Source organism: Meriones unguiculatus, chromosome 7 (genome assembly GCF_030254825.1).
Source record: "Meriones unguiculatus strain TT.TT164.6M chromosome 7, Bangor_MerUng_6.1, whole genome shotgun sequence".
In the NCBI taxonomy this organism is placed as follows: domain Eukaryota; kingdom Metazoa; phylum Chordata; class Mammalia; order Rodentia; family Muridae; genus Meriones; species Meriones unguiculatus.
Genome location: NC_083355.1, coordinates 34,258,014 through 34,275,106, shown reverse-complemented (window position 1 = coordinate 34,275,106; position 17,093 = coordinate 34,258,014). Strand labels below are relative to the sequence as shown.

At 36.4% G+C, this 17,093-nt stretch overlaps 1 protein-coding gene across 1 annotated transcript in view; it reads right to left on the bottom strand.

Moving 5' to 3' along the window:
* Nucleotides 1-17,093, bottom strand: part of Med13 (mediator complex subunit 13) — a 94,124-nt gene that overhangs the window by 44,633 nt on the left and 32,398 nt on the right. Inside the window, exons 9-11 of the mRNA XM_021645849.2 lie at nt 12,999-13,682; nt 2,178-2,391; nt 548-626 (exon numbers count right to left, since the gene is read on the bottom strand). Coding sequence (XP_021501524.1) covers nt 548-626; nt 2,178-2,391; nt 12,999-13,682 — 977 coding nt within the window. The remainder of the gene's footprint in view (nt 1-547; nt 627-2,177; nt 2,392-12,998; nt 13,683-17,093) is intronic.

Below are 17,093 nucleotides of genomic sequence, written 5' to 3'. Positions count from 1 at the left end.
TTTTTTTGTTGTTGTTGTTGTTGTTTGTTTGTTTTTCAATTGTGTAGCTCTGGCTGTCCCAGAACTCACTGTGTAGATAAGGCTGGCCTTAAACTCATAGATAATCTGAATGCCTCTGCCTCCCAAGTGCTGGGATTAAAGGCCTACACCACTATGATCAACAACACTCGGTCTTTGTTAGCCAAAAGATCAAAGAAGTTATACACTCAATTTCTAAGAGAATTTCTATCACCTAAACTTGCTTCTTCAAATACAAGATAAATAATAAATCTAACCATCCCATGCATATAGATTATGCAGAAAGGATTATTAAAATCCAACAGTGTCATATCAGTCTCATCAGGCTGGGCAGCAGCTGTCTTTACCGACTGAGCCATCTCGTCAGTCCCAGATGAGAATTTTCATTACCCATACTTCATGGTTTTTTGTTTGTTTGTTTTTTGTTTGTTTGGTTGTTTTTTTTTTTAGGAGTGGGCAATTATCCTAAATCAATTACTCAAATCAGCACTGGAATGAATGTGTAAGTCATTATTAGAAAAAGTTTTACCTTGCTTAGAGGGACTAAATAATGACATAGCATCTTCTTCGTGTGCTAACACTGTAACAGTAGATGTCCCATCTTCCACCTGAAAACAGTATTATATATTAGGCTATGCTATATATAGTTTACCAACAGTAACAACCTATCAATTCTTGAGTAGCTTTACGTCGAGCATCTCATACATGTAATATACATATATATATGTGTATATATATATATATATATATATATGCGTTATCACCGATTCTCGGGTCGCTTTGGAGTCACTGAGTTGCTTTTGAAAAGCGGTCTTACGTAGATCACGCTTGGTCTCATTATTCGTCATCTTTCTGCTTCAGCCTTTAACGCACTAGACTAGAGAGCACACACCACTATACTTGGCTTGTCATTCTTTTCTATTGTTTAGTTTGGTTTACTTTGGTTTTTTGTTTGTTTTGAGACAGGATTTCACTATGTAGCCCTGGCTAGCCAGGAACTTGCTATGTAGACCAGGCTGGTCTCAAGAGAAGAGAGATCCTCCTGCCTCAGCCTCCTTCCTGAGTGCTAGGACTAAACGTGTATGCCAATGCACTTCACCATCATCAATTCTTATGGTAAACAATTAGTGTGTTCATCTTACAGATATTAAATTAAATGCACAGTGATGCTAAGGAATTTGTTCCAGAAATCATGGCTGACAGCAGGAGCTGGAACTTTGAAACATACTGAAAATTTCCCAAGTCTGTGCTAACTCTGAATTGTGGGTACACACATCCCAGATACTATTGGTTTCATATTTACAAATGGACAAAATTAAGTATCTAGCATATGGTACAGTTAAGTAAAACTCTGTGGAATGAACATTGCATCATTTAATAAATTTAGGGTTTTCAATATATATATTTCATATTTACCACCGAATGCTTAATATTTTTTGCCTAACAGACACTTGAGTACCTAACTTTAAAACTTTAATTATATGCATATTTTTAATTACATTTTATTTGTGTGTGTGCATATGTGCAACATATTTGTATGACATACCATGAGTGTGGAGCTCAAAGAACAACTTGAAAAATGTCTCTTTCCATTGGGTAGGACCGAGGGATCAAACTCAGATTCTCAGGCTAGGCAGTAGTGTCTTTACCCACTGAACCATCTCACCAGCACCAGATGAATATTTTCATTACCCATATTTTATAAAGATTTGCTTTTAAGGAGAAGGTAATCTTCCTAAATCACATACTCAAAAAATATCCTGCACTTTTTAAACCTAGCACCAACAGTGTACTTAAATGTTCTAATTCGAATTCTGACCAAAGTTAATATACTCTTTATCCAATCTGAAAATATAACAACAAAAATCTTTTCATCATCAAAAACTAACCAAAAGTGTGCCATCTGCCTGATTTATCTATGGGAGAATATACATATATCTACATAAATATGATTAATCTTCCCATTCTAAAATAATAAATGAGTGGGGCTGAGGATACAGCTCAGGGATACAATGCTTGCCTACTGTGCGTGAGGCCCTAGGCCCTAGGCTCAATAACCAGTACCACCAACAACAAAGGCAGGAATGAGTGAGTACAGTGCCAAGTGTCCACGTGCACCCAAGTGTGCACGCTGGTAGGGTAGAATCTCTCCCACTCACCTTGTGTTTCTTCCCAGCTTCTCTCTCGCTATTTTGCCTATCTTTTTTATCAGTAAAAATGAATTCCTCATCTCCTTCAACAAATGCATATGGATCAATTTTAGGTTCTTGTTCTGCATCAGATGCTATTGCTGAAAGATACTGATTTTTAATTTTATATTGCTGGACTATTTCATCAGAAACTTTTAAAGGTTTCTTACACTGCACCATTAACCTGCACAAAAACAAAATTAGAAAATTAATATTTGTTATCAAGAAAAAGCATTTGAAAATTCCAAAACAACTTAAGTGAGGTTTTTAGAATTACTCATAGTATTTACCCCATAATTTCTAATTTTATAAATGAAACTGAGGTCATAATTTACTATAATCTCAATTGCAACAACAGAAAAATGGAACAAAAACCCAAGTAAACACATTATGTATATATAATCCTTCCACCAGAACAAGCTGCCTTTCAGTCTCTTGCCCTGTTTTTAAGTCTTCATGCACAGTGACTTGTCCAAAGCCTGGCTCTGAGAAGGAGTCTTAAATATAAACTACACAAGGCCAGTAACTCTCAAAGTGAAAGTTTCAAACACAAAAGACACTTTCATACAATTTGTGCAAGGAGAGTAACTACCCTCTTCTTATGCCCTGAATAGATACATTTTTAAGTTTGAAGTTTTAAAGGCCTTATTTCTACTTCATGAAAATTACTATTTTCATGTAATAGTAATAGTAATTTTCATGTAATAGTAATAAAACACTATTACTATTACTAATAAGGTCAACAAAGCAAAATAAAAACACCAGGCCAAAAAGTAACTCAGTTTTCTTCCTGTTGCACTTGAAGGCCAATTTGCACATTACCAGTCTCCTGGTTTAACACAGTGACTGAAAAGACTATGTTTCCACTCCTACACTAATAAAATAAAGGCAAAAAAGAAAAAGAAAAAAACACAAGAGAAAGGATAGAAGAGAAATTCAAAAGCCAAACAAACAATCTAACAAAACAAAAAACAAAAACAAGAAAATCTAGGCCTTAGAGTTTAAGTCTAAACGACGGGAGCCACAAGAAGGAAGACACAACATAACCCTGTGCAGCATCAGGACCCACACTTCTGACCTGGAGTGAAGCCACTGTTTATATTCCAGACCAGAACATCAATCAAAAGAAAAAAATCACTAACTTCTGATTAATAAAGTACGTTAAGACCTTGAAATTCCTATTCTCTCAGGTTTACAAAACTCAAGTCCTCAAGCTGTCAGAACAATGGCAGCCACGCTTCTAGTCAGAACATTTCCAACATCCTGCAAAAACCACGTGAGTATAACAGCAAAGCCTCTTAGAGCCACGCCCAATCTCCCACCATCTTGCTCTTGTTCTCCAACTTCATCTGCTTCTAACCCACCCCCCGAATTTCCAGGGGCTTCCTTAATATTCTTCACAGAACAGACACAATCCTGACTCTGCCTTTTGTTCACAGGATTTGTCAGCCCATCTCCTTTACTTCCTTCAGTGCTTTGTTTAAATGCCCCCGTCTCCGAACCTTATGACTGCCTATTTAAAATTATATTCTACTGCCTGTCTAAGCACCGGTGCTTCCTACCCAGCACTGTGCCCAACCTCTCTGGTAGCAGTTGTCATCAAACATATTATGTAATTCATTATACCTTCAGAACTATCATTCTCATTAGAATAAAAGCCTCACAAAGTCTGAGATCTTGGCTTGGCTTACTGAACCATCTCTAGTACTGAAAGTGCCAAGACACAAGACAGGTAATAAATGAGATGTTAAAAAAAAAAAAAAAAAAACAGACAAAATGAAAATAACTGGCATTGTTAACTCTAAAATAAAGTACCTTATACTGTGAAGTAAACCACTCCTTTTCATTAGAAAGCATTGAGATGGACATGATCACACGGGCAGTCCCAGCACCCCAGGCCAGCCTGAGCTACAGAATGAGATCCCATCTCAAAATAGACCTCACACACACACACACACACACACACACACACACGAATGAAAGAGGGAGAAAGAGAGAGAGACACAGAGAGAGACAGAGACAGAGAGAAAGAGAAAGAAAGAAAGACAGCCCTGATGCTACTGATTATCTATTCTGAACATTTAGACAACAATTATGTGAAGTTTGGAGCGGTAGGTTATTACCCAGACTACTAGTTCTGTGAATGACATAAAACCTCACTCTATTACTAATGCCTAGTATTACCTCCACTTGGCTCCCTACAGACTGAAATATAGGCCATCAAAATAAAAACCAGTGTTTTCTGAATGTTTTATCATATGCTCAAGCATATACTACTATTCTAAATATGTACTAGACTAATCCCCAAAACTAACATTCCAAGTCTACAGTTTCATAGAAACATTCTGGTGACACAAATCTCAATAAAGATATATTATTTACTCATTAGAATAATTCTTTCTATAAACAGATGAATATTTATATCTGAAAAGTAACTCTACCTTATCACATTAACTCTTGAATAGCTTGGCTAAAAACTGCTGAATATGCTAATGTGATTTTTAACATAGTACTTTGTTATGCTCTTTTTTATTAAATAGCCTTCTATGACAAGGTCTAGTAGTTTCTAAGTGATTAGAATTATGTAGCAACAAATAGTTTGCCAAGGTCACTTAGTGGCAAAAATACAGATGAAAACCTTAAGCGCTAAACTATAAATCTTCCAATACCTACCCAGATGGTAAAGAATAATGAAATCCCCTGCACCTAGGTTGAATGACACTACAGATCCGTGAAGGTGAACAAATCTTCTCTTTCATATCAAGCCATCCTCTGGCAGAAGCATAAAAACTGCCACATTGTTTAAATACATAATTATGAAACTAGTGTGCAGTAACATTATTAAAAGGACTGAACCTACTGCACAGAGCTCTATTATAAGAATAAAAAAAAAAAAGAGTAAACCAAGTGCACTGCCAAAAGACAATTTCTTGTTATTTTATTGAAGTAATCTTGAAGACATTGGCATATGCAAAATTTTAAATGTAGTCATTAATATCAAATCACAATAAAGTTAATATAAAATAACATTATACATTCTTCTATATTAAAATCTGAATAAAAGTAAACTTTCTGAAGTGCCAGATTCAAACAAGTTATCATGTCTCTATCTAAATACAAAGAAGCCTTTATGAATATAAATAATACCTCTCCTTTCCTAATAGGAACTTTCACATGTAGCCAAATTCCTAACTACAAAGACAATTTCAATTAGATACAAAGTTGAATACAAACTAAAGCTCAGGTACAGTAATAACAGGAAGCACTGAAAAGCCCAAACTAAGAAATCAATTGCTGGTATAGTTTTCATTAAGTGTATCTCCTTCCTTTCACTAAGATAACAGCATACTCTTGATATGCACTTACATAAAACTTAGCATAATTCTACGGCTTTATTCAAAAATACTCTTCCAGACAAGGTTTGACAATATGCATTGACAATTATAGGAGATAAGCTCTAAGATAAATACCGTTAAAAACAGAAGAACTGTATTATCTCAAAATCCTCCTACTGTCTATAAATGGTACTATCCCTAGTACCATCTCATATTCAGAAGCAATCCTTGAGCTGTCAAAGTATGACTTTATTGCAGTAAAATAAATAGCAAACAGCATTCTTATAAGGTTTGAGTACAGTGAAATCAAAACAAGTTTATTTCATCACATGCTTCTTTCTATGAAAAAAAAGACATTCAAAACTACCTTTCAGGAATCAAATAATGTATTTTATAACTATGTACATACAATAAATATCTGGTGGATCTAAACTAACACAGGAGTTCTACTGATGAATATAATTAAGAAATTTTAATGTGTCCTAACTAATGAACAAAATGTAAAGAGCTAGGCTCAAGCAGAGTATTTTTTGCTCAGGGTTTAGAAACACCACCTAAATAAAAAATAGCAGATTTTTTTAAGCATCCACAAATTCCATTAAAACATGCTAAATCCTTGAAAAAAAATATTAAAGCAACCATGTTCTTGGCAGGAATTTTCCTATCTTTAAAATTTTTTGTTTTTTTAGTTTGTTTTGAGACAGGCTGTTCTGGAACTTGCCATGAAGACCAGGCTACCTTCAAACTCCGAGATTCACCTGCCTCTGCTTACCAAGTGCTGGGACTAAAGGTGCATGCCACAAGGCTATCTTTAACTTTTAAATCCCTCGGCCAGATGTGGCCGAGCACAAGTATAATACTAGCACTTAGAAGACAAGAGTCAAGGCAAGAAGTGGTCAAATTCAAAGCCAGCAAGATTCTCCTTGTCTCAAAATACAAACAAACTAAACCACCCACATAATTTTAAAAGTCCAAGGCCTCTGTAACTGTAACTAACAAATTGAAAATAACGAGGAGGAAGATAATATTTGCCACAGAAGTGTACACCTTGCATATGGGATATGCTAAACTATATCCCCAACTCTGTCTTCCTCCTAGTAAATTCTAACAGATTAGAAAAGGAATAATTTAGCATACCTCATGAAAACAGTTTTCATAGAGGACTATACATGAAAGTCTAAGAAACTAGTTTCACTGAGAAATAATGAACTGTATTACTCTGCACTAATTAGGGAGCCAGAACTATTAAAATTGTAGAATCCTGGGGCTGGAGTAATGGCTCAGCTGTTAAAAGCACTACAGCTTAAGGCTACTCTTCCATTTCTAGAGGATAAGGGTTTGATGCCAACACCCAAAAGAAAGCTCACAATCATCTGTAAGTCCAGTCCTAGGGAGATCTAATACTCAATTTAAACAAACTGTAGGCCATAAAGAGCAACGTTTCTCTCACTTATCCACTTCAATTCACAGAGCCCAGATTGGCCTCTCATTCTCTCCGTGTTCAAGGGTGACCGTAACTTCCTTTATCTTGTGGCTTCCACCTCCCTCCATTAACACATGCACACCACCATACTTGCTGTTTTTAAAGGCAGTGCTGGGAACTGAACCCATCTGCATGCATGCTACTAAGCAAGCATCCTCCCGACAGAGCTCATCTCTCATGTGTCCATCGATATGAGCATAGTGCCACACTGCTTTACACCAAAAGGAAACCTAAGTTCCAGGCTTCAACTGATAATTATCCATGAAGGCACAGATTATACAAGACTACACTCAAAGAAAATAAGTCTTCAGATACATTCCTTCCCTGTACCATCTCTGACTCATGGGTTTGTTAACAGCTTATGACACATGTACAAATTTTGGTATTTCAAACTGAAGTCTTATTTCTTCAGTGTCCATGTCTTATACACACATAACTAAAGTCATAAGGAAGAGAAAGACGGATGAAGAGTATGTTGATCCCTCTCCTTCAGGAAAACTGGTACTGTTCATATCACCTAAGTAATGACCAAAAGCCATAATACATAAAGTCATGTATATAAGATCTAAAGCTTATAATGTATCTAGAGATTCTCTTCTACCACTATATACAGATTCCCCTTCCTTTATAAGGGTATGCCATTTAACCATACCCTATTTACCAAGACAGCACCTTCTAAGTTTATCAGTTGTTCTTTCAAAGCTATTCTATTTTGAAAAACAAATCCATAACATCCATATTTCTTCCCATTCTTGTTTCTGATTCCGCAGTGAAGACAAGTAAATTGTGATCTGAGCTGTTTTAAAAACATGTCCAAACTGCCAGGAATTGGTAGCCCATGGCTTTAATCCCAAGCACTTCCAGAGAAAGAGGCAGGCAGATCTCTGTGAGTTCAAGGCCAACGTGATCTATACAGTGAGTTCTAGGACAACAGAGGACAGTCTCCCTACATAATAGTCTGTGTCAACAGCACCCCATCCAAAGAATAGGGTTGTTGAGATGCCACCAAAAGAACATAATAGTGAACCATAAACTTATTTCAATAAGGGGCACCACCTGTCTCTAACTACTTTTACCTCTTTGTATGAGATATATGCTTTTCTGAACTTTTGAATTATCAACTAATTAATACCAGGTAATTACCAAGTCCTTCTAATAAGACTTATGTTTCAAAGCAACACCAATGACCATGCCAGGAATTTTGCTGTGGTTTCAGGAACTAAAACAGCTCAATTCATATTCTTTCATTTCTTTCTTTCTTTGACCCTCCACCCCACTCCTCCTCTCTGTTTTTCGGGGATTTGTTTGTTTTGTTTTTGAGACAGAGTTTCTTTGTATAATAGCCCTGGTTGCCCTGGAACTCACTCTGTAGACCAGGCTGGCCTAAAACTCAGAGATCCATCCATCTGCCTCTGCCTCCTGAGTGCTAGAATTAAAAATGTGTACCGCCACCATCTGGCCAAATAATAAATTCTAAAGAACCTAATGATTAAATACATTTGGCCCATTTAATTTGATAACAGCTTTAGACGTAAAACTTCTGTCAAAAGCCACATTATATCAAATATATTTTATGACAATTAGAACTGTATATAAGTTCATTAAATTGTATAGACTTTAAGCCTGGTTAATTTTGGTATGTGATGTTTCTATGTGCAAATGCTTTAAGAAAGGATTTTTTAAAGATACTTTAAAACAACAGAACACTGTGTGCTCTATTTTGTTGGTGTTGTGGGATACGACCATGAACACTTACAAGCCACTTAACGGCATCTCTGCTTTCTACCTATCAGATGTCAGAAACGCACACTAAACTGTGACAACTAAAAGTGGACACCTGCAAATGTCACCTGAGAATTACTGCTATTCCAGTAATTCCAGGGGGAGAACTACAAGGCAACAAGCATTAATCTCTTGCTCTTATTTCTTCTAACCTACCAGGTACAAAACTATTATAGTCCATAAATGTCTCTGAGTTAACACAGAAACAAAACCTCCATTATTTAACCTTAGGTGATACCTATCATTATGCTACCAAAAACATGGCTTAGGACTAAAGGGGATTCTAACAGAGTGTAAAGTTTTCTAGCTGGTGTTAACATCAATAACAACAATAAAACATGATATACAATTCCACAAAATAAAAATTAAATTTGTTTAAATAAAACCAACAGCAAACCTTTTGTTCAAGTTTTTTCTCCCCTTTTCTATGACTGAGGGGCAAAGGGGACAGAATAGGCAGAAGTAGAAACAAGTCATGTCCTTAACTTACATAGCCCTGACCCAGCACCATTCTACTCTGCACACTGTTTTTCTACATCATGCTTCTTCTCATTTGTATTCAATGAGAAAAATGTCAAGTAATTTTACAACAGATTGTGAGGTTAAACGGTATAAGCGTAAGCAGCCAATACATGTGTTTAAAGCTATGGCTAGAATTCTTAGATCTTAAGAATATAATGTGCCCATAAAAACTCATTCCTGAAGTTTTCTAATGTAAAAATATTCGTATCATCACATCTCTACAATAAGTAAGAAAATCCAACCTGGAAAGAAAACAAGTTTTAGAATAGTAAAGCGGTCTAGCCATACTGTCATCTGATTCTGTGGGGTTTCTACAACGTGCACAGGAGTACCCTAGGCCTACCTGCACTCCCTGTGTGTGCTTGTGTTAAAAGACGTATAATAGTATTCAAGAGTCCTTGCCTTGGAGACCTTACATTTTAACAGAGAAATGGTTTTGTTAATACATAATTTTAGATAAAAAATATATTATCAACAAATTAAACAGTATACAAGAGAGGCAGTGATTTGCAAGAGTGAAGTGAAGACACACCATAACTTGGGCAGAATAATCAGAAAAACTCCCCACAACTTTCAAGCACCACTAAATGACATGGAGTAAATGGTCCTCTACTTCTCTCTAGTGTAATCTGAACTATGAGGCATGAAACTGGCCTTTTTACTTTATTTTTTTCTTTTAAAGAAGATGTTATAGTTAAATCAGAAAGCCAGTAGAAGATAGGATGACCTCTGCTTAGCAATCAAGGAAATGCACATTTGAGATTCTATCTTACCCTAGTCAAAATAGCTATCCAAAAGGGGGGCAGGGATAAGCAATGATGGCAAGGATATGGAGAAATGGACACTTACTTCTGGTGCAACCAAAATGGAGATCATAAAAAAGTTCCTCAAGAAACTAAAAATAGAATGACCATTTGATCCATCAAGATAATTGCCCAATTATGTTTAATAGCAGGCTCATTCCTATACAACAGTCAGCGAATGATACCAGCTTACATGTCTATTAAGATAAAGAATGATCCAAAAACAAAAAAATTTTATGCATCCATAAAGAAAAACAAAATCATAACATTTACAGGAAAATAGATACAACTGGAAATCATTATGTTAAGCAAAATAAGCTAGACTCAGAAAGGGGGTGGGGGGAAGCCTATTTTCTCTTACATATGGAACCTAGATTAAAAGTGTGTATGTATACTTGTATATATTATATATATACATATAAACACATACATACATGTATATAAGTGTATATCAATGTATATGTGTGCATAGGTCATGAAGCTAAAAGGAGATCATGAGAAGTGAGGAAGAGATCTTAAGGGAGAAAAGTAAAAAAAAAGTAATATGATTTAAAAACAAAAACAAAAACAGAATTCTATCCAAAGAAAGGGAAATCAGCCCTCAGGGGGGCTCAGAGAAGGGCAGTGGGAAGAGGAAAGAACAACAAAGTATAACGGCATATTCGTGTGAAATGGCATAATGAAACACATTTCACTTTTTTAAAAGACTAAACTCCAGGCACCCCTTCTACAGTTTGTAACTAGAGAAGTTTCTCTGACTATGTAGAGTACCTGAGACCATGAGGAAGAAACAAAGCATTATCTCCTGAGCACAAGGCCAGCTCTAGATGCTGCTCTCCATCTCCCCCAATGTTAAAGAGGAACTGTGTTCAATTGCCAGTACCAACATGGAGGTTCAAGACCTTAGGATTCAATGACTTCTAAGGGCACTAAGCACGCAAGTGTTGTAGGCTAAAAATCCCCATACATAAAGCAAAACAAACTAAGACAAGCACCAAGCACTGGGGCTACTGCTCAGCAAGAGACTGCTTGCCTCGCACACAAACTGACTGGATCTGATGCCCAGCCCTGCAGGTAAAACACAACAAAGAAAGAAGGAGATATGCAGCCTTAAGCAGCTAGTAAAACCTAACACATTATATAACCTTAAGAACATAAAAGGAACCAGGCGCAGTGGAGCACACCTGTACAGAGGCAGAGATCTCCGTGAGTTCGAGGCCAGCCTGGTCTACAAATCGAGTTCAGGACAGCCAAAGCTACACAGAGACACCCTGCCTCAAACAACCAAAAAATAAATAAATAAATAAATAAATAAATAATAAGGGCCTTGAGAGATAGCCAATTGTTAAGAGCACTGGCTGCTCTTCCAGAGGACCAGGGTTCAATTCCAAGCACCCATACAGCAGCTCACAATTGTCTGCAACTCCAGTCCTTGGAGATTTAACACCCTCTTTCTGGGCTCTGAGGTCATCAGAAATACACATACTGCAAAAACATACATGAGGGCAAAATATCCACACACATAAATTTTAGAAAGGAATGTAAAGGTGTTTGGCTGGTTGATTTATATTATTAGAAAAATTTACACATTAAAAATAAAAAAACCTTATTAGATAGGCTAAGAATGTATTCCAAGAAATACAGAAAGTAAAAAAGAAAAAAAAAGAAAAAAAAAGGAAAAAAAAAAAAAAGAAAGCCACATTCTGTCCCAAATTTGCCATAAAGTGAACAATGAAGGCAAACTAGATATAGAAAGATATCTATCATACATTTCAAAGAACAGGACTGGTACCAAAAATAGGGAAATAGTAAAAGTCAACTCACTTATGTCCACTTAACAGCTCTGTGATCAAATAGCTGATTATCAGCCTATATCACCTTACTATCAAAGCATCTCAATAAATACAGAACATCTAGTTAAGATAAAAAGTATAAAAGTTTAAAATTTCTTCATCTTCATCTTTAACTGTACCTGGTATTTCAGACTTAATAACTATAAAAAAAGGTTTGCCCAAGCTTAGGCATTAACTATAATACTATTGTAACTGATTAGACCAGAACTACTATAGTAACTGATTACAGCCAGGAAAAGGAAATCTTAAAATATAGACAGGTAATTTCACACAAGAGGAACACTAACTAGTCAATGAACACTTTACATAATGTTTAATTTTACTAGACATCTGAACACATGCATTAAGATAATGCCTTCCATTCTTCATGCAGCTAAGGGAGTCTTCTTCCAAGGACTGATGAAAATGAAAATCAACAGTGCTTTCGTGCTCTACTGGCTCACGATGGTATAAATTGTAGGCCAGTTGTTTGGAGAGCAAAGTAGCTCTAACACCTTTCATTGAAAAGGGACACACCTCAAGTTCTGACAATTCCTCTTTCAGATGTGGTTCCTAAAGAAATTCTTAGGCAAGGAAATGTGTGCCCACCCTCCCCAATTCACTGCTACCTACTTTGTTGCTATGAAAAAGACAAGATGGTGTGAGTCTAAAAGAGAGCAGATGTACTATGGCATATTCATAAATAACACAAGGTCAAAAAGCAATTATACAAAGTAACTAAATCTGTACGTCTTAAGGCATGTGTAGAAAGAAGTAAAGTGCCAAATTCAGGGCAGTATGAGGACTAGAAGAACAGAAGATTCTAGTCACAGGCAAACCTTTAGTTAGGTGACAGACATTAAGCTTTTTAATAAAGAGCTTCCTTCAGAGATAAACATACTAAAGAAATTATTCAAATTTCTATTTTTATAAATCCTTTCTATCCTATAACCAATCCTAGAGTCATAGCATTAAAAGGTTACCACTGTTTACTCTTTAACTTATAGTAGCCACTATTAAAAGAAAATACATACTCAGTAACTGATGTTACACTTTCCTGTGCAAAAGGTCCAACCGGGTCATCCTTGAATTTATCATTTGGAAGCTGAGGTGGTAAAAACTCTACATCTTTTTTCTTTGGGACTTTGTAATACTTCCAGGCTACATTAGCTTCGTCTTCTTCCAAGCTTACTGCTGCACCAACATACACAGTAGGTTCTACAGCTTCCTGAAATGGAGGTGGGAACGACTGGGACAAACTGTCTATCCTATCTTCCATTGGTTTGGTAGGAACCAAGGGATCCGGTGTTGGCATCTGATAAAAATGTTGACTCTGAGGAGTTGAAGGTGTTTTAGTCACTCCTTCATCAACCACATCACATGGATGAGGACTAAGTGGGGGAGGCTGAGGTGAATTTGCCAGCTCAGTGCCGTGCATCTGAGGAGTCTTTGCTACATCATTAGTTCGGATGTTTGAAAACCTCACTTGACTGTCTGCAGCAGAGATCACAAGTCTTTGGCTGGCCGAATCTGTGTCCATGCCAATATCCTCACTAATCGATACACGATGGTGAAAAGGAGTCAAGGGGCGTTTTTGTGGCTTTTCACTCTTTTCTTGCTTCTCATTGGTCTTGTGCTTAGGAAGTACTTGCTGTTGCTGCCCTAAAGATGGTGCCTGTCCTTGTTGCCCGGTGTTTCTTGTTTTGAGACTTTTATGCCTGAAAAGTTAAAAGGATAGGTTTGGTTATTTATTTTAATGTATAATTATTATACAAAATTATATAAAGTAAGACTTTGAAACACTTGAAATCATTTGTTTTTCATTCACAATTCTAAATATAGGATGATTTGAATTTACAAATCAGTTGTTCAGTGATCTTAAGCATAAAATCATACAGAACAATTCATAAAAGCCAATTTGCAGCCCGTAGTGGTGGTGCATGCCTATAATCCCAGCACTCAGGAAGGAGAGGCAGGGAGATCTCGGAGTTCAAGGTCAGCCTGGTCTACAAAGCTAGTACAGGACAGCCAGGGCTATTCCACAGAGAAACCCTGTCTCAGAAAACAAAAAACCAATTTGCGGAACTATAGAGATGGCATGGTGGTTAAGAGCACGGGCTCTTGCAGAAGACTAGTTCAATTCACAACACCCATGTGGTGGGTCATAACCATATTTAGCTCCAGTTCCAAAGAATCCCATGCCATTTTCTGACCTCCACAGGCACCAGGCACACATATGATACACATACACACATGCAGGCAAAACAATCATGCACATAAAATAGATCTTCTAAAAAATGTTTTAAGTCAACTCACTTATGTCTACTTAACAGCTCTGTGATCAAAGCATCTCAATAAATACAGAACATCTTGTTAAGTATAAAAGTTTAAAATTTCTTCATCTTTAAATGTACCTGGCATTTCAGACTTAATAACTATTAAGAGTGATTTGCCCACACTTAGTCATTAACTATACTACTATCGTAACTGATAAGACTAGAAAGTGCTAGAATTGACTGACAGATGAGTCTACCTAGGTTCTCCTAAGATCTGGCACTACAAAAGGAATCACTTGATAAGGAAAGGAAAAGAAATGCTTAAAACAACCTTTTCTTTATCCAGGCAGCATTTCTGAACTGAAGGACTTAAACCATACCTTAAAATCTAGTAATTTTGTTGGGTCTCAGATCTCTTTCAAAATGAGACTTCCAAATTCATAACCCTGATATTCATTATATATATTTTTTTATTTCTTTTTACACTAAGAAATTACCTCATAATGCAATTATGAAAGAAAACTTAATGATTATTAAATTTAAATTTCATATTCAATTCTGGGGGTTTTATTTGTTAGCTAAATCAAACTACCAGTACAACAGCAGCACATGCCCATGGGACAGACGGACCACCGGCGTTAGCCCTGGAGATCCACACGGTGGCAGGCAAGCCTCAACTCCCAAAGGCTGCTCACTGCCGCGTGTGCGTACCCACCCCAATCAACAATCTTTCCAAAAGGCAAAGAGGTTTTTCCAAGAAGTTTCTGATAAGGAACACTCTAGAAAATTCTTTCACACAAAGTCTGGGACATCTTACTGGATACTATCAAAGAAAATATGACCTATATCCAAAGGACACAGAGAAACCAAATTACATAAAACCATTACATAAATAGCAGAATCAAAGACAAGGTGGAAAAATCATAAACTAATATTCTTTAAGAGCACAAGTATACATCATTAATAGAAATGAAATAATTAACAAATCAGGAACAATTCAGCTCAGCAAAGTAGAAAACAATCATCATAAACCAAATAGGGTTTGTTCTAGCTAAAAACTTGAGGTATGACATTAGAAAGGAAATAATAAATCATTAGTATTCATTGCATTAACAGAGTAAATGAGAAAACAAAGGAACAATACTAAGTCTAAACGTTATTACTTAAAAATTTAACTAAAGACATATCCAATACAACAAGGCAAGAAAAGCAATCAAAGATCTCAGGCTAGAGAGACAGCTCAGTGGCTGATAGTCCTTCAAGTCTTGCAATGGACCCTAGTTTGATTCCCAGCATCTACACTTAGGAGGCTCACAACTGCCTGTAACTCTTCTAGCCCCAGAGAATAATCCTATGCCTCTGGCCTCTTCAGGCACTCGCACTGATGGGCACATACCCATACTCAGACTCATAATTAAAAGTAATAAAAATAAATCTTTAAGTCAAAGTATCAACTTGTAATCAAACAAAACTTTTTTTTTTTTTTTGTGAGATATGTAGCCCTGGCTGTCTTAGAACTGTCTACATGCCATGCTGGACCTCCCAGGGAGCAAAAAAAACTCAAACATTCTTAGAAGAGGAGTAACGAGACCCTGTGCCTCTTCTAATGTTACATATTACAAAACAATCTTCTATGAAGTATCCTTGCCAAAAATGCTGAATCTAATTAAGGCTCTAAGAAAAATTTCTACTACAATGATAAAAATGCCCTGTATGTGGCTCTAGCCTAGATGCTGGAGAAAGGGCTCAGAGATTAATAACACATACTACCCTAACATAGGACTCAAGGATAAAAACCGGACGCCAAACTTCTAAGGCAGCCTCATCAAAAGAAAATACTTAACAGTAACACAGAAAAAAATAAAAACAAAAACAAAGTAAAAATAATGACAATATCATTCATTTATCAGTTACTCAAATACTTGTTGCAGGGGCTAAAACCTATTAAAATATTTTTTTAAATTTTTCTTTTATGTGTATTTAGTGTGAAGGTACCAGATCAGATCCCTTGAAATTGGCATTACAGACAGTTGTGAGCTGCCATGTGGGTGCTGAGAATTGAACCCAGGTCCTTTGGAAGAGCAGACAGTGCACTTAACCACTGAGCCATCTCTCCAGCCCCTAAAATATTTTTTGAGACAGGCTCTCCTGCCTCAGGTTGCCAACTGATGGGATTACAGATGTGTGGCATCACAGTCAGTTAAAAACTATTTTCCCAACAGCACATTATCTGCCTTTTCCATTATGCTGATAGGACAAAACCCTTGGAGGGAGGGCCAACAGTGCTAGTGTGACAGGTAAATAAGCACTCTGTCACTTAGAACACTTTTAAAGCCAGTTTCAAAGTCAGTTTTATTGTCTTTTCCACTAAAACCAGTAAAAAAACATTACATTTTTAGTAAACTTCCACAGCTTTATAGACTTGCGCTGACTGAAGAGACAGATGCAATCACTCAGATTGCTGCCTGAGATTAAAGCTAAACTAGCCTTTTTATTTTTCATGAAATAACATTTTTATTAGACAAACAAATCACTGAGTTGAATGTAGCATTGAATACCACAAGCCAGAACTTGGGAGACTAAGGCAGAATAACCATGAGTGTAGGACCAGCCACTAGATTCAGGAGATTCAGAGTAACCTGTGGCTATATGGCAAAATCTTATCACATGGGAAAAAAGGAAAATAATGACTGATAAACGATAATTATCCATTTTTTATTATTTGGTAGAATTGCTTAATAAGGTTCTTTAAAACACAGTGAGCTTGCCATTTTAATAAAGAACAATTGATAAATTTGAGCTTTTGAGTAAGACTTAAACTTTTAAAAAGTTGTATTAGGTCACTGATGACAT